Source organism: Perca fluviatilis, chromosome 22 (genome assembly GCF_010015445.1).
Source record: "Perca fluviatilis chromosome 22, GENO_Pfluv_1.0, whole genome shotgun sequence".
Taxonomy (NCBI): domain Eukaryota; kingdom Metazoa; phylum Chordata; class Actinopteri; order Perciformes; family Percidae; genus Perca; species Perca fluviatilis.
Genome location: NC_053133.1, coordinates 15,177,361 through 15,203,441, shown reverse-complemented (window position 1 = coordinate 15,203,441; position 26,081 = coordinate 15,177,361). Strand labels below are relative to the sequence as shown.

The following is a 26,081-nucleotide window of genomic DNA, read 5'->3' as shown; positions in this document are numbered from 1 at the left end:
ATGAAAGATGATGTTGCAAAATAATACAACCAGCATCATCATTATCAAGAATGAAGAACTCGAACATAACAATTGCATCATTCACGTGCATATTAAGAAGCCAGATGTATCTGTTTTGGTCTTATATTACCTCCATAGATTGTCCGCTCTATCGGAGAGCGGACAATCTATCGGTTTGTTCAGCCAGCAGTGAGGTTTACAAGAATTTGTCCAAATTTCCAGATTCCCGGCAAACTAAGATAAACAGTTAGACTAAAAACTGACAGCTTTTGTTTTAGCTTGTTTTTAAAAATTCGCTATTTGCAGAGTAGAGCTGTGTTTGCGTAAAACAGCGCGGTGGACAAGAGTGTACCGAGCAGACAGAGCAGATTGAAATATCGCTTTCTACATGTTTATGCCGGTCTATACAGGTGAGTGCATTGATAAGTATTGACTTTTAACTCACAAAGGTTTAATTGTAGCCTATTTACAGAAAAGAGACTAGCGTGAGCCCCAGCGGCCGTTGGTTATCCTCTCTGTATCGTTCCGAGTCAGGTGCTGCGTGTTTTAACGCACACACATCTCGGCTCAGCTGTATGTGTGGAGCTCGGGCATCGCTGTACAGAATCCCGGCATGTGAATAGAGATGTAAATACAGGGGGCTGGGTTTTTGCTCTAAATGCTTGAAATGATAAATAACAGAACGCAATTTTTTCTTTTTACATTTTGTGAATTCATGATTATTCTGCGGGCCAGACTAAAAGCTTTGGTGGGCCGGATGTGGCTGCCAGTTGACTTTGGCTGGTATAGTATGTCGAAAAAAGTCCTGTTAAGTCATAGTATAGTATGTCGAAAAAAGTCAAAGGTATGTCGAAAAAAGTCATCGTATAGTATGTTGAAAACAGTCATAGTATGTCGGAAAAAAAATCACAGTATAGTATGTCAAAAAAAAGTCATAGTATAGTATGTTGAAAAAAGTCATAGTATAGCATGTCAAAAAATGTCATAGTAAAGTATGTCAAAAAAAGTCGAAAAATGTCGAAAAAGTTATAGTACTGTAGCTCAGTCAGTAGGGACTTGGCTTGGGAACCAGAGGGTCGCTGGGTCAAGTCCCCGGACAGATCAAGTCAAATTAATTTCATAGTATGTTGAAAAAGTCAGTATATCTTGTGTGCATCTGTTCTGTAACTTGTAAAAAAAAAAAAATCTGAAAATAAAATATTCCAAATGAAAATTGTTGCTGTGTTGCATTCCTTCTTTGTTAGCATAGTATGTTGAAAAAAGTCGAAAAAAAAGTTATAGTCATAGAGGTCGAAAAAAGTCATAGGTATGTCGAAGTCAAACGTCAAAGTATAGCATGTCAAAAAAGTCGGAAAAAAATGGCATAGAATAGTATGTCGAAAAGTCATAATAAAGTCATAGTATAGTGTGTTGAAAAAAGTCTAAACAAGTCATAGTATAGTATGTCGAAAAAAGTACAAAAAAGTCATAGTATAGAATGTCGAAAAAGTCATAGTATATGTTGAAAAAAGTCAAAAAATTCATAGTACAGTGTGTCAAAAAAGTCATAGTATATAATGTCATGAAAATATAAAAAATCATAGTATATTATGTCGAAAAAAGTCATAGTATAGTATGTTGAAAAAAAATGTGATAAAAAAAGTCATAAGTTCAAAGTTTTGTTTGTTTTTTGCCCATGCTATACCATTCTAGCCTCGTGAGACCGTCCTGATCTGGCGAGCTCCAGTTTTCTACTCGCAGATCAGTCTGGCATCTTGAGATAGAGAAAATTTGAAGCAGTTCGCCAAACGACCGACCAATCAGCGTTGGTTTTGAGGCGGGTTTTGGTGTGACGCAACAAGAAGCGACTGTTCAGTCTCAACAACATTGCGCTTCCACGGATGAGATGAGCGTAGCTATCACGCAAGTTTTATCCGAATAAAAAAGTATTCCTTCAGTAAAAGAAGAGCAAAAAACGGCACTGGAGGCTTTTCTCGGAGGAAAAGATGTTTTAGCTCTTCTCCCGACTGGTTTCGGCAAGAGTTTGATCCGACTGGTTGATTTGGCCCGTCTATCACCAACATAGGTGGTGATAGACAGAGGGTTTATCCAATCAGCTAACCAGTATTTTCTCCCCTTCCCAAAAGTTCTCCAACGGAAAGTTCCCAGATGGATATGCCGAGCAAATGCGAAGCAATCCATCTGGCGGAGTCAGGTTAATACCATTCCACCAAGTTTCATGGAAATTGGGATAGTATCCTGCTGACCGACAAATTAACAAAACCAGAAACATGACCTCCTTGGCGGGTAAAAAGTCATAGTATAATATGTCATAAAGTTGTTTTGAAAAGTCATAGTATAGTATTCCATAAAAAAGTCATAGTATAGTATATCATTAAAAAGTCATACTATAGTATGTCATAAAAAGTCACAGAAAAGTCATAGTATAGTTTGTCATAAAATAGTCACAAAAGTCATAATATAGCATGTGATAAAAATGTTTAAAACAAAATTAAAAAATAATAATCACAAAAGAAATCATAGTATAGTATGCCACAAAACTTTCATTAGTATAGTATTTCATAAAAAGTCATAGTAATGCCATACATTTGGTAAACTCATAGTATATTATGCCATACAAATCACAGAAATGTCATTATGTCCTAAAAAGTCATGAAAAGTCATAGTATACACAAATTAGTTACAAATACATTACTTTCACTAAATGGTGGTTCAGTGCCCTTGAACAAGGAACCAAACTACTCGTAAAAAAAATAAGAGTGAAATAATGTAATTTCCCCATTGGGTATCAATAAAGTAGGTTTTCTTCTGCCTATTCTAAATGACACCCTGTGTGCTTTTTGAAAATCTTTAGCTTAACATCTACTCTTTATGATCAGAGTAGATACAATAGACAAGGGATTATAGTGTTTCAACCCAACAGGGTCACAAAACATACAGTGTGTGGTTCTAATATATTTATCATTCATCATAGTGCAAATATTCAGGAACTTACCAAGAGTTCGGAGCAAGACAAACTGCATCCCAAGAGCAAAAGGCCTCTCCTGTTCATCAACAGACCTGACAAAGGAGAAATAGAACGTAAACGATACAGATTTACTGCACTGCATCCAAATAAAAGCATGTAAGAAAAACGTTTATCACGTTTTTTTATTCAGTTCAAAGAGACAGAAAATAAGACAACCTTTAAGCAGAGTGGACACACACCGACATCGATTGGCAGAAGCGGTCCCTTACCTGAGTGTGACAATGATGGCGGAGGGCTGGGCACAGGCGGTGATGAGAGTGACGATGAAGAGGAAGATGAGGAATGGGATGAGAGTGTTGCAGGTGCGGTCGCACTTCCCCGATACAGCGTAGCCGTTCTCGTTTAGGTAGGTTTTAACGATGACCAGCTGGAGCTGGTTGCCCTGGCCCCCCGAGGACGGAGTGATGACCTGTCTGCTCTGCACACAGCCGCAGTCTGTGTAGTTCCTAATCTGTAGTGAGAAACAACAAGAGTAAATCTCTTTTTAAGCTAATTTAACATTTGAAGCCAATTCTAGGGCTGTGTAATTAATCAAATTTTGATGGCCATTTCGGCTCCTAACGATCACAAAAACAATGTAATCGAGAAATATTATTTTGCACGTTACATTTTGTAAGTAAACTCTTATTTTGCCTTGTGTTCTGAAGGGGAATTCAAAACGTTCAACAGAAAAAGTATTCAGGGACATTTTACAGTTTAAGGTGTTTTTTACTGTTGATTTGTTTAACAATTTGTTTAACAATTTCCTTTCCTCATGCGGTCATAACTTCCTATCTAACATTGTTGTGGAGTTTGAGACGTCCTGTACTTTCAGGAGAATGTACAGAAAAGGTCTTTGTTTATTCATTATGATTAGTGTTTCCATTCTCTAAAATCGTTTTCATCACTCCTTTTTTACTCTCCTACTTGATGTAGAAATGGCCACATAGAAAATATTTCTGAAACAGAAAAACAAAAGGTGTAGGGTGTGTGTGTGTGTGTGTTTTATATGTATAAGTGTTTTAGTGTACTCACCCCGGTGCTATCATTGCCCACAGTGCTGCATCCAGCCAGACAGGGGTTGAAATAGGTAATGCCATCTGAGCCGCAGACCGGAGCGTACTCATGGATCCTGCAGCCACAGTTCACGTTGCAACTGCCGGTCAGGTTCCTATGGGTCATCGTCAGGGTCGGACTGCACAGAGGGACACACAAAAACATCTGTTAAGAACAACAAGGACCCATCATATCCATGTCCTGGACCATTTCAGTGCAGAGGCTACATGCTTTTTTTTTTTTTTTTTAAACTCTTGTTTTTCCTAGCCTTTCAAAACCTATTGGATAACATTAAATGCACTGACAATGTTGCTTTTCTTTTTAATTCACACTTTCAAAGTTACAGTAATGTTGTGTCAGCAAGGGCGAGAGGAAGGGTACTTGGCCATACGCTCGGTAGGATTTCTTCATTTATTACACATTAATGCATTTAGGCTAGTCTCATTGCAACGTCTTTTACAAGTGTGGCCCTGCTTGGATAGCAGCACACCATTTAGCTCCAGAAAAATGTATGGGGCCATAGGTCACATTTTAGACCACATTTCCCATAAACCCTAATGCTTCCTGCTGCAATGAGGATAATACTTGTTGTCCCCACTCCCCTTCCCTGTATGGCATCACTCCATAAACTTTTGTTTAAGCAGGAAAATCATAAAAAAAACAAACAAAAAAAAAACCATAAATGTAGTATATTATTTGCAAAGTAAAACTATTTCTGTTCAGTGCAGTAATGCTGCTATGAAAGAGGCTGCCAATCTTCTCGACAATGTCTACTGTAGTCTCTGCGTCTCATCATTAATCTGCTGCACATAATCCTTTTAATAATCTTTAATCTAGCCCTCTACCAGCCTGTGTGATGATAGAAGGACAGAAACAAGGGGGTGAGGAAGTGATAACTTCCAGTGACTCGAGAGACAGTGTGGGAACCGTCGCTGGATGCTGGCTCTGTCTAAACCGGGAGCAGTGAAGCGAGTCCTGGGTTTGCTCTGGGAAGCTTCGCTCTGAGCCCTGCGGAACAGCCGCGGACAGGCTGTAACAACACAACAGCCTACACACACACACACACCCTCGCTGAAGGTTTGAATTTTGATAATGTGTTCAAGATGCAAAACAGGGAAATTTTTTTATTATGTTATGCTTCTTATAATCAGTGGACTATCATTTTTCACAAGAGCATAAAGTGATACACATCCTAATTTTTATATTGGTTGTTACAGGGCAAGCACATTTGGTCCCATCCTGACACAACAGTGTCACATTCCAGACAGTGTGTGTGAAGGAGACAGTGTGCGTGTTTGCATGCCCGTTAAAAAAGGCACCAACCCTGCTGCAGTCGCAGGCTCGCTGCACTGATTGCCTATGTCCTTTTGTTCAGACTAAATTCCGGCCTTCACCGAACCCTCCAAATGTTGTGTAATTGTGTGCCAGCTGCACTGCATAAAACTTAAACAGAGAGCCAAGAGGAGTGGCTACATGTGGTTTAGTGCTGCAGACACTGAACAGGGAGAATGAAGGAAAACAAACTGAGTTGTGAAGGTTTATCAAGATGCAGTATTCTGATCATGGCCCAGCTTTATTTTAAAAATGTACTTGTCTACATGCAGCTTATAATTCAGCATACAGGCCCAAGTCATAATCACGTAAAACTTTTGCAGATATTCCAGAGCTTGATATCTTGGCTTTGAAAAGTTTGAGGACCTTTGGAGTTTGTCATGTCCTTTTTTTTGTCAAATAGTCTCCAGCAGGGAGAGCTCCATCCACACTAGTGTGTGTGAGTACAGACAAGTGACACAAAGGGTGGGCCTGGGCTAAACATTCCTCATGTGGGTGCTACCGGTGACTAGTGACCAGTGCTGTTCATAATGAGGATCCCCTACCGGCTCACACTTCTTATTGACCCCTCTATAAACACCGGCTTAAACAAAGACTGCAGTTATTAATGGGTCAGCTATGGGGCTTTAAAGGGCACGCTGACTATTTGACAAATAATCACCATGTTTAACTTAAATTTCAAAGAGGTTTAGCAGTTTTCCATGTGTGTTCACTTTTTAGTGAACTTCTGAGACGATGCAGTTAGCTGGCCCGTCTAATATCAAAGGATGTTTTTATATGTATTATACTTCAGATTATATGCCTGCACAACAAACTTTAGAATTAAAAAATTAGCAGCGTACAGTTTAATGAGATGGGATAGAGAAGATATGTAATATGTTTGTAAGTCAAGGTCACTCCGTAACTTTAACTTCATGCGTCTATCTGTATGAGTGTGTTCCTAACTTCTGCCCCGGGCTGAGACATGGGATGACTGTTTTGTTAACGGTGAAGCCTCGCTGCTGATGTGGTGTCGAGTGGCAGCATCAGAAATAGAGGTGGCAGAGTGATTCAACAGAGCCACGAGAGCAGATGCCAGTGTTGCTAATTAATCATTCACACATTCAACACAATGCTATAACACATGAGGATGATGGGAGCGGTGACAGCATCCCAGTCCCACGCCATCCTCCAGTATGTGTGCATTTCAGATATAACTTCATATGCATTTTCTTTTAAATAAGCAGTACTTCGGCTCAGTTCTTATCACAGCAGCCTGGGGTTAGAGTCTGACCCACAGACTTTTGCTGCATGTCATCCCCACTCTTTCTACCCCCTTTCCTGTCTTCATCTGTCCTATTAATTAAAGGTCAAAAAGGCCAAAAAAATAAATAAAAAAAAGAACCAGTTTAAAAACAAACTGTATAACTGGCTCCCAAGTACCACATACATAAAATTATTCATTTTGTATATAGTCGGGGAAAATGAGCTAACAAAGCAAGTACATTTCCCTTACCCAGTGGTGTAAGGTATGTTGATGCCTCCTAAATTGATGCTCTCACAGCCCACTATGAAGAGCGTGGAGAAGCAGAGCAGAGACACCCCACTGCAGATCATGGCCAGCTTGGCTGACTCTCTAGCGCCGAGCTTCAGCTTCTTGATGATGTAGCCTCCCAGCACGATGCCCACCCCAGCACTGGGTACGATGATCACGCCTGTGAGAGAGAAGAGGGAAAAGAAGGCTGGGTGAAAGAGGAAAAGACTTCAGAAGTGTTGCAAACGACACAGAAATAAAAGCTAACTTGTGTCAAGAATTTTTTAACGCTGAATTAATTACTGTAAAGCATGACTGACTAATTGCAATTATAATCAGATCTACAGTATTTTAATCAGGTGCACTTACATGATTAATGTGAACATGTCATGCTTTTATATTAAAGGATTGTATGCTGTCTTGTTGGACACAGTTGCTTGAAAAGGAAAGATCAATCTTAATGCGACTTCCCAAGAATAAATAACTTCAAAGAAAAATGAAAGAATAAGCTTTGCTGTATCAACCTGACAAGGCTACACTGTGGGCTACCAGTGAGTCATTTTAGACTGTGGCAGTACAGGACCACATGCTCTCAGTCCACTAAAGCTGGTCTAATTGACAGCATGAAGAAAGGCAAAGCTGGCTGCTGGCAGGATGGACCGGGTGGAAAGTGTCACATCGTGCAGGAGTTCATCGTGCACATGGCAGCCCTCGAGTCCAGCCACAGGCGCTCGCGGCCTGGTAACGAGCAAGATGGGGTCAGTCAGCGGGGGTGGAGGGTCGTCACAGAGAGAGGATCAGCAGAGAAGTGATCCAAGTACACAGAAATGTAATCTGGCTTCTCCCTCTCTGTATGCATGTGCTTGTGTGTAACAGAAATAGAAAATGTGTCTCTTTCAGCACGCTCATTGAGAGCTAGGCAACAGGCAGCTGTGGCATAACATTATCCTGTAAGTGCATTTTTTTGTGTTAAAACCTTGTGCTTTCTGCAGGATTAAAACATGTACACAGCCAAACAAGATATCATATTACAGTGACTTACAGTGCACACATACAGTACATACTATGCTGTAGTAATAAATGCTACATTTTATCTGGATTAACAGGCATTTGATAAATGTGTGCATGTCGGTGCTAATCTATTGTAGAGATCCTACATAAAAGAAGCCATGACTCTCGTGACAGACCTTGTCAACTGCAGCTCGTACAGCAGAGATAGAGAAAAAAATTGACACACAGAAAAAATAATAGAAAAATAATAAGAATGGAAAGTGCATATTTGAAAGGAGGGTGGGTGAGATTAACAGAGGCACTAAAGTGAAAAAAGTCAGAGAAACAGTCAGAGAGCAGCATAGGGGAAACTGCAGCTGATGGGGTGTGTGCGATATGTTACAGTGCTATTTCTGTAGCAACATTTAATGAGCATGTGGCAGTGGCTGCTCTTTAACTGGGCATGATACAGACTTATCAAGGTGGTAATTTGCGAGACTTTCTAATTATTCTTCTGTTTATTTCTAGCAAAGCACTGTTGGTGCTGCCGGAAACATAAAATGCATAATTTACTGTACAGCTAAGAACTTTCCCGCCCAAAAAATGACCAAATGGCAGTTTGCTAATACAGCAAAAACAGTATAAAAGCGTCAATGAACTGAACCAAACAATATTCAATCAGTTGGCAATTAGGGCTGGCCGCAGCAGAAACGATGATGTAGATACAGTTGATACAGTGAATGTGTTAAAATACTGCATACTACTTATTTACGCAAGCAGCATATACAAAACTACGTTAGCATTCATTTGAAATTGTGTTTCAAGCTACTAATGAATGTAGGTACAATATTCACTTTCTTTTTAGTTTGTTATATCACTCTACCAACTCCTGAAGGAAATATCAGTCTCTTTTAATGGCTAAATGCTCCAAAATATTCATGTTACTCTCTTCTTGTCTGTCTGCTATTTGGAGCTGGAGCTGGTGCTGGGCAAGTGGTGACAAAGTTGTGGGCCTTAAAACCAAAACAATGAGCTGAAAGACAATATAAAGCTCTGTTGAGCTGAGGGGAACTGCAGAGATGGGCAATAATTCTCTGCGTGATCGTCACAATAATTACTTAATAAAAACACACTCATTGTGAATATAAAATCATAACTTATAGTGGCTTTAAAATCCAATCAACTAAGCAAATTTTATCAAATTTCTCTGAATGTCAATCTTTACATTTTTGTTCCCAAATATCAACTTCTGTTGCTTAAAATTGTTGAAAGCTAATCCTAACTTGATTAAGTTTGATAAGATGTTCTGTGAAAACAATTTTCACACTGTCTGGTATTGTGGTCATTTTTAAAAAACAGTCCCTCACAATCAGAGAAATGTCACAGTTGGTCAGTCCATCTGTCTGCCTGAGTAAGCACTGTGCTCCCATCAACAGGAGTGCCCTCATCTCAACCATCATCACATCCCAGCAGCTTGGCATCGTTTCAGTAGCCATGGCAACCGCACCACCCGTTTGCTCTTACCCCTTGTATCCTGGCAACAGACAGATGAGATGAGGCAAAGGTATTTTGTGTGTGTGTGTGTGTGTGTGTGTGTGTGTGTGTGTGTGTGTGTCTAGGGATGACCATATGTTAGGCACCAGAATACTTGGACAGACAAATACACAGGTATAATTTAGTTTTCAATCCCTGGTTTCTGTAATAATCCTACCAGATTGGTTTTGTATTAGTACCACTGTCTTAGACATGACTGAAGGATTTGTACATGCTTCATATGTGGTGCACAAATTACAGGCAGAGCACAGGGTAGGGTGTGTGTGTGTGTGTGTGTGTGTGTGTGTGTGTGTGTGTGTGTGTGTGTGTGTGTGTGTGTGTGTGTGTGTGTGTGTGTGTGTGTGTGTGTGTGTTATGATGAATATGTCTCGTGCAGTCAATAGAGGTTTGTGTGTTACAGTCAGGAGATGTAATGGAAGCTCATCACTGAATGAAAGTCAGCGATGACTCATAGTGCTGCCCTCTGGCTGTGAATCACTGTGTGCTAGACGTGGAGAGGTGAGAACAAATGTGAGCATAAGCTGGTACAGACTACAAACTAGTGCATAAAGTATGTGCTGATGCATCATTTACCATCCTGTCCAAGATCAGAATAAACAAAAAGAAAGCAACACACAATGTCAAACAAACCATTTTCACTGCAGTGAAAAACAAAATTTTCTAAAGACATAATCGTGTGTTTTCAAAATTATGAGTATAATTATGTAACAATTTAACATGCAGGCTTAAATCTAAAGACTTATAATAATAATAATAATAATAATAATAATAATAATAATAATACTACTACAAGGAAACAAATGTATGTTTCCTTGTAACCATTAGATCTATTATTTTTTAAAAGGCTGCAGACAAGGGTAATAAATTCTAATAAACTCTTTGCAAAAGAAGTTTTGCCTTATTGATCTAATAGTTTGGGTTATAACATATCTCTTCAGGGACATTTCAATTAATGAAAATGACTGCGTTATTACTGCATTATAGGCAAATAAACAAAAATTTCTTTCTCCCATCTGGAAAGTCACTGCAGAGCATCCAGACGAGAGCGTGATTCTTACCATATTTGTGCTTATTTTAAGTGATGAAACAACATTTTAATTGATTAGTTGCTTGGCAGAAAATAAATCACTAACATTTCTGATGATGGCTAAATCATGAAAGAAATTTCTCAAGTAAAAATGGCGCTGATTCCACCTTCTGAAATGTGAGGATTTGCTGCTCAGTTTTACATTACTGTAGAATATATTTTTCTGATAGATTATTTTATTGGGGGGCTTTTTTTTTTTTTAGACAGTGGATAGACATGAAAGGGTGAGAGAGATAGGGGATGACAAGCAGCAAAGGGCAGCAGGTCGGAATCGAACCCTGCGCCGCTGCAGGACTCAGTCAACATGGGGCGAACGCTCTTACTGGGTGAGCTAAAGGCCGCCCCGAACTTTAGACTTTTAAAATTTTTAAAAATAACAGAAATAATAGATGGATTAATCGCAACTGAAATTAGTTTGTTACATCACAAGTTGTTTAGATTTTTCTTTCTTCTACAGGCAGCTATATGACAACATGTTCTACTGCATCATTTTCAATAAAGTTATAGAAAAGAAAGAGTGAATTAACAAAAGAGACTTACCGGTGTATATGCTGGCGTTGGAGGCGGGGATACCAAATTGTGACTCAATAAACTTGGGGATGAAGGTGATGAAGGCGGTGACGATGGCGCACTCTGCCGTGTAGGACAGGCTGACAAACAGGAAGGTCATGTTGCTGAGGATCCTGAGGGCTGCCTTGGGGAGTTCTGAGGATGGAATACCAGACAAGATGGAGCACTTCATTACTGTGCTGTAATTAACACACAATCGGTCTCTTAATTTGGCTCTCACTCACACCCACACAAAATGAACTTGACAGGGTCATCAGAAGAAGAATCATTACTGGAAAGCTGTAATTAATAAAAGGCATCTGTAACCCAAATACTGTAAACCTTGTGTCATAATAACCTTGGGTAATAATAGAGTAAATGTTAACTCCATCTTTAAATGTCTCCCAAACACACACACATAAATAAACACTCATGCATTCAACCATGTCTCATTACATCTGGATAAGACTGCAGGAACAACACACACACACACACACACACACACACACACACACACACACACACACACACACACACACACACACACACACACACACACACACACACACACACACACACACACACACACACACACACACACACACACACACACACACACACACACACACACACACACACACACACACACACACACACAGAGGCTTGTAGCCTGAAACCCTAAAAAAATAAAGTTTTGCTGTACAATGCAAGTATGTGGATTATTTGCATCTGTGCCGAGAGCCCAAAACAAACCAAGCTTATCCTTGGTTCATCATAACAAGGGCAAACATGCCCTTTATGTCTGCCCGGACACAGTGTCCATATGATTTGGTTGACATGATGCAGAATGCCCTCTTATCCCGACACTCAAAAGTAATGTAGTCAAACTGTAAGTACATTACTGTTCCCAGGCAGAATGATTTCTCTTTCTCTATTGATCTACTGATCCCCAAAGATAAACTTCTGATGTCACTTTCTCTCCATCAGATGAAATGCAGCGCTGAATCATTTTCAAAGCAGGAGCTAATGGGGATTCAGTTTCTTACTCACAGGCACATCCGCGAGGCAGATGCTTGCTGTCATGGCAACTTAAACGTGGATCTCTCAACTCCCAGTTGTACAACTATTTCCAAAATCATACCACCATGCTGTCCATACACCAACTAAAAAAGGTGTCTGCTGAGAGCCTTAAAAAGGTGCTGTACTCAAAATACTGAAAATAAAACTATAAAAAAGAGCTCCACAATCCACAGAGACCTCAGATTTAAGATGCTGCTTCCCCATTTAAAAAAAAAAAAAAAGCTGAGGCACCTGTTTAGGATGTTCTGAGGAAGACCAAGAAAATGCTGCTGCAGAGACTACATCTCCAAACTGACCTTGAGCGTGAGCAGTTAAAGCGGGTGTCTGGTTTGTTCTCTTGCCATAAGACCATAAACAAAAAAAATATCAGATTGAAATCTTAAATCAAATTATTTATAAGAATATTAGAATATTTTAAATAAAAGGCCACAGATAAAAAGATTCACATTTTCGGTTTACAGTGTGAACAGAAAGACAGGAAATCAAAGAGAGATTTTCTCTTTGCTTTTTTTTCTGCAGTTGAAATCCAAAAATACCAGGAGAGCACACACCACCCACCCACCCACCCACACCCACACACACCCACCTTGATTTGGGGATAGCACTAATTCAACTAATCTTGTTGTAGGTGGGGAAATGTTAGCATCTGTCAGGGTTATTTCAGATCAAAAGATACTAAAAGAATAGTGATGCTAATTATTTAATTCCTGTGGAGCTGGACTGGAATCTTGTCTGGAGGGGGGACAGATGGCGAGGTCCTGTTGACGTCTACAGCAGCTGCTCTCCCAATCAGACAGACCACTGGCTCGCAATAGTTGCCACACTCGCTATTTTATTGTGAGAATTTATTTGACGACTCGGTCAAACTGTTTTATCCATATGCTTTTGCTTAACATTTCACTTTGTTTAAATGTGTATCTGGTTCTAGCTTCTCCAGTATGAGGATTTGCTGTTTATCGGACAAAAGTAAGACATTTAAGGATGCCACCTTGGCTTGGACGTACTTGGGCATTTTTATTTACTGACAAGCAATCAGTCAATTAATGGATTAAATCCGTATGTCACTTTTATACCATCTATGAGGAACTTAAAGTTTAAAAACAGAGTTGAGGATGGAACTAAAGAGTTAGTCTTGGGTCACATTATTTTTATTTGCAAGTAACTTTGAAACTACTTTTGTCCTGCTTCAGAGTAAAATATTACTTTACATTACTGTATCTGTATTTTCAGCTATTGAAATATGATTGCGATATATAGTATGTGGCTGCAGTTACTTATCTATACTAGCTACAAATCCAAGAAATGTTAAGAATAGCATCCAAAGAAAAGTGTGTCCTTCATGTGCATTACTGAAAACATTCAGTGTTAGCATTTTTAAGTGTTTGCTGATAATCTGAAGGGCAAAAAAATGCTTGGTGAAAATAATCACTTCAGGGCGGCATACCTTTCACAGAAAGTGCTGAATTTGTGCTATAGACAAACCCACACACCTCAATAGAAGGACACGCACAGCAATATAATACATTACAGTTTCAAACATTGAAGTACTGAGTCTTCAAAATTGGCCATAGTTTGCACACAGCCCAAAACATCCTGCTGGGACAAGCAACAGCAGATCTGAAGAAGATCTCTCTCTCTCTCTCTCTCTCTCTCTCTCTCTCTCTCTCTCTCTCTCTCTCTCTCTCTCTCTCTCTCTCTCTCTCTCTCTCTCTCCTCTCTCTCTCTCTCTCTCTCTCTCTCTCTCTCTCTCTCTCTCTCTCTCTCTCTCTCTCTCTCTCTCTCTCTCTCTCTTAAATCTATGAGCAATAATAATAATAATCAAAATAAATATTAGAAACACTTTAGTTACTGTGCATATAATAAAGAGTGCAAGAGCAAACATGCATGCTACAGTTTTGCTCTGTTGCATATATGGTCTTCTCCTGTGTGTGGAAATGTGACAGAGTTCCCCTGAGGGTTCATTTAAAAAAGTTAGCTGAAGAATGCATCATTGTTTTTTTGGAGAAGTAAACTATCAAAACTGTACTGCCCTTAATTTAAAATCACAGTTTCTAAGCTAAACACCAAGTCTCCAACACTGCCGGCAATTATTTATGACCTTTTAAACATGTTTACTATTCATTTCCTAGTAAATAGAACCCAATGTCCACTAAAACTGCCCACGTTTACAGTTCATTTATTCAACTGTGTGGACAACCTCATTCATCACTAATCAATAACATCTTTAAAAAGGAGATCTCGATGGAGCATCCACGGTTAGATAAAATGACTAATCCTTGCCATTGATTAGATTATGGGCCATTTGTACATCAATAGCACATAGTTCCTATATGTAAGGTACTGGTAACATCTCCAGAGGTGGGAAAGGAAGGATGACATTATCAGATATTATCTGTTCCTCACCTTTGATGTCCTTTCCAAAGCCCATGGAAGAGGTGACGTTCTGATCTTTGCTACTGGACTTTTCCTTCATCACATCGTCGTCGCTGGACTGGTTGCTGGGTGAGCCAATCTTTTTCCTCTTCCTCTTTTTGTGGCGTGGGGGCAGCTTTTTGGGAAAGGCAAACATGGGAAAGATGACCAGAAGCATGGCTACGGCACACAAGAGAAAGCCACTCCACCTGAGAGGAAGAAACAACAGATGGGACAAGACAAAAAGACAATTGAGAACAGATTAATCATCGTACAGGGAAAGCCCATAAGGGCTCGGGCAGTCCTATAGATGCACATGCATATTTACCAGTTGCCAACAAAGCGGGGGTCACTCTGGTCGATGTTGACTACAGTTTTGGGGTCAACATAGAAGCCAATGAGGACGCCTCCCAGAAGGTAACCAGCTGCAGGTCCCAGGGCTCCCATCACATACATAATGGCTGGAAGAGAGACAGATAGAACCAATCAGAAGCTTCCTTAAAATAATTTAAACTGCTTTCCTGGATAATATACTTTTGATGAGCATGATGCCTAACTTAACTCCCATTATGAAAACACTTTGTTTCATAGAAGTTTTTTCCACTTCACTCATTAATGCTCTTAATGACCCACTGTTATCTGTGACTGCTTAAATCAGACCTGTGGGAGCTGTTCATTACCCCATATGCAGAACACCTGCACGGAGATCAATGGGAACTCTCCACCAGCCCTAAGGTAATTATTTACAGCTTTTGAAGCGTCTGTAACTACAGACCTGAACGCTCCAGAGGTCTCACGTTGACCTGAGGGCAAGCCTGCAGCTATCCCACACCAGCAAACCTCAGAGCGAGTTATGATGAAACATTAACCCTCGGGGGCTCTCAGACCCTCACTGAGGTGAGCCAATCACACTCCATCACTTTGTGGTAAAAGCTCCTGTGGACATCAAGCAGAGACGAGAGTCAAAGCCCTTTACTAGCTGTAATCAGGGGGAAAACTTTCTATAATTAAACCTGGAACATTGCTGCTAGCCGTCAAGGTGTGAGAGTGTGCGTTTATGTGACAGAGGAAGGATTAGCTCTTTGATGGTTGTAAGTGTGTGCATATGCATTAAAATGTTTCTGTGAATTTTCACTAACAAGAACACTTAGCTGTTAAATTTTCATTTCAACTGGCAAGATGGCTACAATTTACATGCTTCTGTTGCTCCCCTCACTCTCACAAACACACCTAGCAAAATGCTCCTGTTCTTCTATTTGGGTCTCTCAAATGTCACTCTCTCGGATGCCTGCACTAAACCCTATCAGCAGTCTGTGCGTGCACATCATGTATTAGTATGTTTGTCCTGGAGTTTGTGACAGAGTCTGTGTTTAGCAGCAGGTGTGCTGTGTATCTAGACCAACAGTCAAAAGTCTCTCTCCCCCTGAGACCAGAGAGACAGACAGACAGACAGACACAGACACACACACACAGACACACACACACTTTCAGAATGGAAGCTCAAAAGCCATTTCATCTCAGTCTGTTTCACTAAATGTTTCAGCGGTCCTGCCAACATTTGCATATCGCATCACTACTTCCCAAGGGGCTTCCATCTTTAACTGGCCGCATATATTCATCCCAACACTTGCTTTTGGACATTTTTTTCTCCTGGATGTAACCAATAGAGCGAACTCCTTCCAACAATTTCCTAAAGTCCAAATCCTTATCTACACTTAATTAAATCATGGGACAATTGGGAAAAGGAGAAAGAGGGGGACATACTGCTTTAACAACAAAAGGCCCTTCAACAAATCCTCTTATCAGCCTAAAGCAGACACACTTACACACATCAACACAACATGCAAGACAACAATGGTCAATTTCCTTGGCTCCAAAGACTGGTGATCAGTCTTTTACATTTTAGTTTCTGCACACAAAGTATGCCTATGCAAGTGTACACATTTCAAAATATAAACAAGATCTGTGACAGTTTCATTCCTATAAATCTAGCAGACATGTATCACTTCTCTACCTAACTGAAGCAGCTCTCTCCCTCTCCCCCTCTCTCTCTCTCTCTCTCTCTCTCATATATATCTTTTTAACTCCTTTCACTGCGCCATTTCTCATATCCTGCTGGCTGAGAGAGTAAATTCACCTCTGCCGTCAAACCGTTACACAATGTAACTGAGAAATTACTCACCAGAGACAATAAACAATGAATTATAGTTGGCAAGAACAACAAGAGGTCTTATCTTATTATTTCAATCTAGAAATTAAAAACTTCTCACAAAACCTGAGCTAGTGAAGCACGCTTTTTTTTGGTACACAGAGAAATAATTTCCCTCTATAAAGCACAGAACATAGTCCATAATAGATAAAAGCCGAAAGATGAGGGTAAGTGTGAACGGTTGGTACACATCATTTTATAGATTGCAATGTTTCAGATCCAAATCTCCTGCCTCTTGATTGAGCTTCAGTCTGACTCTTCAAAATGATGAGTTTTGAGCTGGTTAATGATGGAAATATGAATGGACACGACCGTAGCGTGTGTGAATCATTTGTGAGTCAGCTCTTCCTTTAAACCTAACAGGATTTGAAGCCTGAATATAACTAAATATGGATATTTCTCACATAAACTCAATCAATTAATCATTCTCACAGACTGCTGACCCTTTCTGTGCCCCAAATATAAGACACTGGCTTGAGCCAGACACATTGGGTGCACCCAGCCTTTCACACGTCAGGCAAAGGTTGCGCACCAAGTATGGTCCTTTGGTTGCCCTCCAATCTCCATCATCCCCTGTCTCAGGCACCCAGGTGGGGCGGCCATATTTTATCCCCCTTGGGGGATTGTTTAAGTGCCAGTCTTGCCACGCCATCCATTACATTAACAGTGTTCTGCCTGATTAGAGGACGAAGGGGGTCAGAAACCGTGTTTGACTGATCGCTCTACCCTGCCCGCTTGGCACCGAGCCAGGATATTTAGGGATGAAGGGTTTGGAGGGCTGCGGCCGGACTGAAGGGCAGCCAGGGCAGTGCCATCGGATTGAGGAATATGCTGGCACAGCAGCAGCAGCGCTCCATCTCACACACACACATATTGGAGCACAGGGGATGCATGCCAATGTAGAACGCATGACGTGCCATAGGCTCACTTTACTCAATTTCGCAATAGACCTTTACCAGCTGCATGTGAAGGACAATACATTATCGGCTTCATATGAATTTATACACGTGCAGAGATAATGGGTTAGGAGCTCTCCATTGTAGTTATTGGCTTTTCACTCTTACAGTATGTTATACAAAGTTAGCATCTAAACCATATATGTGACCAGCCAGCTTGACTTTCAATATGTTGTGGGAATTTTGTGCCGACATTGTTATATGCATTAGACATGCATGAGAAAATACAAATTGAGAAAAGAAGTTACAGAGCGTGCAAACTAACATGTTACAAGCAGAATCCAATATCAGCAAGATATTAATGATTATTGCACAGGCCTGGGGAAAAAAAACACACACACACACCAAAAGAACTCAAGAAGCACTAAAGCATTGATTATAACTCAGTGACCTTAACTCAACCAAGGTTACCCCCTCCCTGCATATTAAATGCACACATGAACACTTAAAGTGCCCATATTATGAAAAAAAAACACCTTTTCTGGGATTTGGGGTGTTCTTTTGTGTCTCTGGTGCTTCCACACACATACAAACTTTGAAAAAAATCCATCCATGCTGTTTTGAGTGAGATACGGTTTCTGAATGTGTCCTGCTTTCAGTCTCCTAGTGAGCTGTTCAAAATCGGCCTCGGACTGTGACGTCACAGTCCGAAATGAGCTGGCTAACCACAACCGTTAGCTCGTAGCGTTAGCCGGCTAACGCTAACGCTAGCATGCTATGTCGTTCTCAATAGCAAAGCACTGCTACAACACACACAAGTTCACCATAATCTACAAAAGAACTACTTACATGTGCGCCCTCATTTTGAAGTCTCCCAGCTAATCCTGCCTTGTAACTGACCAAAGTTGGAGAAACAGGCTTTCTTTTACTGTCTCTAGAGTTAGCTAGCTGACATGATCTACATCTGAGCTACGCGCATAATGCGGATGCGCAATCAAAGCTAGTACAGAAGAAGAAGATGAAAAGAGGTCTCACTCTGTAGCTAAAACAGAAACCAGGTGAAAAGAGGATCTGCAGCAGTGAGAGAGAGCTGTGCAGTACAACAACAATATGGTGTTTTTTGAAAATTAAACCATGTAAACCTATTCTGGTACAACCTTAAAATACAGTTATGAACCTGAAAATGAGCATAATATGGGCGCTTTAAAACATGCATCCACATGGACACGTGACAGGGGACGTGCAAGAGCATCACGGGTAAGAGTGGAGGAGGGAGAAGGTTAGAGAGTTTTATAGTGCATCATTGACCATAATTTAGTGTTTCAGCTCCAGTATTTGTGATGGATGGACACAGCGGTGTCAAGATGAGGAGATTTACTTGACAATCTGGAAAGAGAATGGCAATATAGTGGGATATAGAAAGAAATAAAAGAGAGAGAGAAAGTGAAGACAAAGAAAACCAGATGATGCAGGAAGAAAAAGCATAACATCTGAGGGAGGGGGGCAAGAGTGATGAAACGGAGAGAGAGAGAAAAGGAGAGGAGCTGGGCTGCAGTCTGTGGTGACTGATCCTGCTGTGTAACAGAGTGATAAAGCTTGCTCAGCAACATCCCTCTAATATCTATCCTTCAGGGACCAGTGCTGCTCTGTTGTCTCCACTCCTCCACACTCTGTAAGAGCTCTGGTCCTCCTGACTCTGTATTCATGAGCTGCAGTGACTCATTCAGAGCTTGTAGGAATGAATGAGGGTGAAACTGAAAGAATGGCAGCAGAGAGGCATGAATTAGAGACATGATTACAGGAAGATAAATTCCCAGTGCCTGCTAATGATTTTGAATAGGTAAAATGATCTTCACTCCAGATCAGACCCAGACTGGCAATCGGGAGCACCAATAGACAGTAAAATGAATGGACAAAGCGATGCCGTAGACTTCCACGGAGACCAGTGAAGTCTATTAGAAGCACTTTTCCGGTGATGGCTGAGCGTTACTGCGCAGCCTCAAACTGAGCTTGACGACGTGAGCAACCTCTCTGAAAGTTGTAAGTCTTCTGGTAGCTGCGCCAAGACAAATCTGAATCATTCCCAATCTTGCAGAGACGGAGAGCGTAGGTATATGTAAGGAGATAACATAGACACAGGCTAATTATTGCTAACTAAAATGCTAGTTAACATTAGTAATTAAACAGCTAATGTAATTCGAAACTGCCTGCGAGCTTCTCCTGTACTGTACGGTAATTCCTCTACTATGCGACAGAAAGTCGCTTGGTTATGACAATCGTTAGCCTATTTTTATAAAAACAACAGTTGCTACGGAGCCATAACGTGAGATACAAGGTAATGGAGCCTTTTATACATGGTTGGGTTTCTTTAGAAATAAACAATGGACAAATAGAGTCTTTAAACGCTTCAAATGTAAAGTTATTCGCTGCCAAAGTGACGCCAAAATTAATGGCAGTCAATGGAATGCTAACGGCGGGTTGATGATGGATTGTTAGCATCAAAATGTCTCCATAGGAGGTACGCTTTGCGGATGCTCGCTTACCCCCTTGGGAGCACCGGGAGAGAATTGTGGCAAGTTTTTCCATGCCACAATTTAGCCTTACTTTGAGGGGTCCCTTTAACTCTCACCTTAAGATACCTGAATGAAAATGGGTTATACGGGTACCCACAAGTCTCACATTTACAGCTGTGCCCACTTCATGCTAATCCCATGCGTTTTTTTGCCTGAAGTATAAATGTGTTATTTTTGCCTATTCTAAAATGGTGTATTTAAATATTTCTGCATGGGGTTCCTAAAAGAGTCCAGTCTTGAAATAGCATAAACTGAGTATGACTGGAAAGCTGATCCCAATTGGATTCATAAGCAATGATGTTAGTTCCTATAGCAACTAGGGATGGAACGGTTCAAGTAAATAAGATGAACGGTTCGGGGCATGTGTTTCAGTCAAAAAGGCTTGTGCAGAAAGAAAACCGCCTCTTCATGCAGATTCAGACAGGGCAATCCAATCCAAAACTGAAGCATTGGGCTGTTCATAGCAAAAGACATGCAGTCATGGAGAATGCAGGGTTTCAGCATATGATTAATGTAACTTAACGTTACTTAAGCCGTGCAATAATATCCACCGACATTTCAGCAACACAGTAAATCACGAACTGTATTTGTCTTGCAGAGGAACATGAAAATAGAATGAACAGAGCAGTGTTGTTTTGAAAACAGTGTACAATGTGTGTGGGGGTTATGTTGCTCTTTATGCGTTTTTATTTTATGATAACAGTGACACTTTTCCTTTTGATAAAAAAATGGAACAACTAATATTTCCATTAAGAACTGACATGTTATAGGCTACTGTTTAAAAAAAAATAAAATAAAAAAAAATAAAAAGTCTAGTGCTGGTTGAGGATTTGCTTCACTTTGTTGATGGCTTTAGTCTATAATATGTGTAAAAATGGCCATTTGCATTTAAAAATAACAAAGCTGCATTTTTTGTTTAAAGCATGTTGAAATACCCCCCTGTACCGACCCGAAAACTGTGATCCCAAAATTGTGATATGAACCGAACCGTGAATTTCATGAACAGTTCCACCCCTAATAGTAGCCATTTCATTGTAGTGAGACAATTTCTTGAAACTTGACCTGTAGCCGTCTATTTTACTTACTGTTTAATTGACCATTTATTTGAGCTTTATAACTGATATTCATTACAGATGATGAGATTTTACACTTTTACAAGTTTTTTTAAATATGTCACAACTGGAATGGGCAACTTCCCTTCCCGAAAGATTACAACTTCCGCAAGGAATCTGGGATACATGGCACCCAGCTGCTTCCATAGTTGCCTAAACTTTGGATGGAATTTCAGGCATAACAATAAAATGGCGTCTGTAACGCTCACCCCCCCATCCCCCTTACAACCTCATCTGACCTTCTGTTCTCCTCACCCCTCACCCTTGAGATGCAGACAGAGCGGCAGAGAGGATGAAGGAAAAGAACGCAGAGCAACCGGACCTGATGAGAAAGCACATTGCACCTAATGAAGCAGCTCCCCGGTGGCCAAACTCATTACAACAGAGTAATGAATTGATCCAATTACGTGAATAAAATAAAGGACGGAACTTTCACTGCCTTGTCAGAACACCGCAGGGTTAAAAGGTTGAGGCTACAATTCACATAACAAAAGATTCATCAGTGTCAAACTGCACTTTTATCACATCTGCAACTCCACACAAGCTGAAATGGAACTGAGCAGAATGTGTGTATGTCTGCGTTTAGGTTTACAGGCAGGCCATGTGCACAAAGTCTCATTTGTTTTTAGTTTTACTTTCCTCTTGTCACTTTCCTGCAATAAAGGCTGCAGAAGTAAGAGCCTGGATCTGTAATCCCTCTCCGCTCTCTGGCTTGAAACGTAGTTTCAATGAATTATTTAGCGCTCCACCTGGCTATTAGCCTACAAAGCTCAGTCAGCCTCCAAACAAGCCTGGGAATGGATGGCACGCAGCAACACAACGACCTTGGATTTGTATTCAATGCGTTATGCCGGCGACATCTAATCTCTAAAAGATGCAATCATATCGCCTTTTCAACATTACTCAAGAGCAAAGTCATGTTGATTTATGTAGCATTGTGCATCACACATTACCTATTCACTCTGATGTGGGATAATTATTGATTTCAACACCTGCTGTGTGACAAAAAGAAATGTACAGTAAATGAGCTAGTCTGCCTCATTTAATGTTGTTGCGATACGTCAGCACACACTTCAGAATTCTGATGTACTGCACTGAACAGTCCAGCTCAATGCCTAAAGCTCTTTGGAAAGTGTAGCTGCAGGTGACAGCTGTATGATAGATGATCTATGCGGCTGCTGCTGTTAAAAAGGGAATGAAAAGAGAGGGACACCGCTTTCTGTATCCCTGTGTTATGGGGATCAATTCAGTCATGTGACTGACCCCCCAAAAGACAAGAGGAGGAAAAAGACAATGAAATAGGGGAATGACAGCATTTCCATGGCAACTTGCTGACATAGCAGTGTCTTCTTACAAGTCCTAACCTTACAGTTTTGCCCAGAGGGCATGCACAGGGACTGTGGCCACACACCCACACAGTTAATATGCATTTGTTAGATGATGATGAGGATATAAAAATGCATAACTTCTCTAAATCTATTTGCTTTTGAAAGCTAATGTGTCGAGTGTCTCATGTTGCATCATGTTCTGTACAGAGTGTCTCCCAACGCACCTGCTATTTTGGTTTATGTGCGGAGCAGTGCAAAGCGCAAAAGGGCAGGAAGAAGAGGAATATAGATCAGAGGGTGATGTTGATTAAACAAAATACACTCTCAACCAGTCTGGTCTCATAGCTCTGAAATCACAGTGACACAGCAGCTCAACAAATTAAATACTTCTTCGGGAAATCATTTTGTTGTCTGGATGGTGCAGAGCGGCACGATGTGCCACACCTCACCAAAAATCTGCATCTGGGTTTTTTTCAAAGCAACATTAGATAGAAAATAAAAAATAAAAAAAATCAGTCATCATATCTTTAAATATGATACAGCAGTGTTTGCGCCGTAATGCATTTCAAGAATAAAACATGTTTTTTTAAGTTGGAAAGGAAGCAGGATCAATGAGTTCCGGTAATCCGATGTCTCTCGCATAAATGGGCGGAACAGCGTTATAGCCGACCAGTCTGTGTGTAGAGGTGTGTACAGTTATTCTGTAGCAGCTGCGTGCCATTTGCATGAAGGTAAACACAATGGACAGCCGTGCATTATGGCACTGCGCTCTGGCAAATAGGAGGCTGCAGATTTATCAACATACCTGTCTTGCTGCAATCAAATATCTGCAGGGATTTAATGAACTGACGGAGAAGCTTTTCATACAGTATAAAGCAGCTGTGTACAACAGATATTCCTATTGTAGGAATCGGTCATATTAACGCATAGATAAAAGCAGACTGGTGTTCATGCTTTCACCACATCAATTTAAGATTCTCATTCATAGCCCTTTTGAGGTGTCTTTGCGTGATTGTGTTCCTCATGCAATAAAAGTCCCATGGCATGACATTTTCACTTTATGAGGTTTTTTAACATTAATATGAGTTCCCCCAGCCTGCCTATGGTCCCCCAGTGGCTTGAAATGGCGATAGGTGTAAACGGAGCCCTGGGTATCCTGCTCTGCCTTTGAGAAAATGAAAGCTCAGATGGGCCGATCTGGAATCTAATAACTTACCTCCCCTTTTCTGCTTTGCCCACCCAGAGAATTTGGCCCACCCATGAGAGAGAGACATCATGGCTTTCAAACAAGCAAAGTGGCAGTTGTTCAAGGCCAAAACCCCACCCTCCATCTTGCCCCTCCTCTCTCCTCCTCAATAGCTACATACACAGAAATGGCACATCCTAAGGAAAGCTCATTGAGGTACTGGCTCTAGTGGCTGTAATTCTGCACCAAGGCTGAATTTCGGGAAAGAGACTTCAGAAACAGTATTAGGGGACCACTAAGGCCTATAAAAAAGCATCCAAAGAGCACCATGTCATGGGACCTTTAAGCATCAGGATAGAAAAAGGTCTACAGTATATGGGTACTTGTACAAGTGCTTCCTATAGAATAAGAACAGCCAGGGAGGGAATGAGATGGAAATCAAGAGAGAGGATGTGAACAGATAAAATGTCAGGGGAAGTTAAGTAGAGGTAGGTAGTAGAGGTGGTGGACATGAATGAGAATGAAGTGTGATAGAAAACTGTCTCAGTTTCCATCAAGTGAGATTATATCGACATAAACCCAACTACACTCACTAATTCTCAATAAGTCAAACATTCATATTAATTACAAATAACCACAATGGCTAAATAAATTGGAATCTACTCATACAGATATAACCTGTTCATGTAACATTTAATAGTACTCGCAGTCAATGAAAGGCGTCCCACAGGCAGAACAGTGGTAAAAGGATGAGATTTGTATGACATGTGGGCATGATGTGAAGAATATTTAAATGGATCAAGTGCAGTTAATAACTTTAAACCTGGTGCGCAGGCAGTACAGACTGGTACAGATAAAGAATCAAGACTTTATCAGCCGGACATAAAAACCATACAACAACAGGAACATCAAAGCCTTTCTGACTTGGAAATCTGCGTTCAGGCCACCCATCAGGCTTTTGAACCGCTTTAACTCCGGGCATTACTGTTATAAGCCCCTTAAGCAAAGACATGACGGATCACAAGGGGCGCAAAGGACTTGATCAGCATCTTAAGTCTGCTTTTCTCTCCTTCCCCATCTTGTGTTATCCTTCTGTACAGCAAACTATGACCCAGGTACCTCGTCTCTCATGCTGATGTGCTTAGGTGCATGGTTGATGGGTGTTGAAGTGAGACACACAATGAGGGCAGGCGAGGATCCAATTCATAAATCTACTGTACATGCTCTACTGGAGTGAAAGGACTTTTATCAGTCTTTTGAAAGAAAGTCAGAAATTGTGTCTCTTTTGTTATGTTTTTTATACCAAAGCTTCTTGCTGCAGCATAGTAATACAAACATCTTTGTCATAGTGCAAGAAAAGCCCTAACAGTACACTGTAATAACATTTTAATGCAAGCTGCTATACTTTCCTTGCAGGGGTTCCCCAAGCTCACTTCGCTAAATCAAATATTTAGAAATTGAAAGAAAAGATCATAGATTGTTTTTTTCTAGCAGCTCCCCTGCTGCAGGAGAAAGGCTACGGTGCAGTAGTCAGACCAATGCTCCGACCAGTCAAGAACATGTGTTCCTCATTAAAAAATGTGGCCAACAAAAGCAACACCATATAAAGATGTGCATGAAGGACAGTCATAACTATTTTAGCATGGCATGATTCTGCCAGTCCAAAAAGAAAAAGCTGTTGGAGCAGCGATTCTCTTCAGCATGCAAGGCTTTCCTGAGGGACCCAATTCTACTTTTGTGTGCGTCAGAGGGGTCACGGATCCTAACTCTGACACCAAACGACCATTTTCTGCTGATTCTGATGCTGGTGTAAGGCTTCTGGACCTGCACTGACAGCAAAAGACCACAAATCTGCTGCTGCTGATTTCTACAGAGGGCTGGGGGGAAATACGGCTGAATGCAAAGACATCTAAATGGCGAAGTCGCAAAAATCCACTGGGAACATGGTGATGGAAGGAGAACCCAGCCAGCAATACATATCAGGTCAGCAGCTCACTCTTCTGTGCTGCATTAAAACGTGTGACTGGGCCTCTAAATCCATCACTGTCAGATGGACAAGTTTGGGACAAAAGATGTAAAGTCTCAGTTTAGAGAATGCTTTTGGGATCAAATTTGATCATGTGGTGTTTTTTTACGTTAAATGAAACAATGTTTGTTACTTATGTGTCTCAACTGTTATGGTTATATATTTTCTGAT

The 26,081-nt window shown here is 40.7% G+C and overlaps 1 protein-coding gene across 1 annotated transcript in view; it reads right to left on the bottom strand.

The window, feature by feature from the left end:
• The window catches only part of LOC120552109 (solute carrier organic anion transporter family member 5A1), a 43,766-nt gene that overhangs the window by 5,208 nt on the left and 12,477 nt on the right, over positions 1–26,081 (bottom strand). Inside the window, exons 3-9 of the mRNA XM_039789820.1 lie at positions 14,909–15,041; positions 14,572–14,789; positions 11,080–11,244; positions 6,891–7,089; positions 4,043–4,202; positions 3,238–3,479; positions 2,996–3,060 (exon numbers count right to left, since the gene is read on the bottom strand). Of these exons, the coding sequence (XP_039645754.1) occupies positions 2,996–3,060; positions 3,238–3,479; positions 4,043–4,202; positions 6,891–7,089; positions 11,080–11,244; positions 14,572–14,789; positions 14,909–15,041 (1,182 nt within the window). The remainder of the gene's footprint in view (positions 1–2,995; positions 3,061–3,237; positions 3,480–4,042; positions 4,203–6,890; positions 7,090–11,079; positions 11,245–14,571; positions 14,790–14,908; positions 15,042–26,081) is intronic.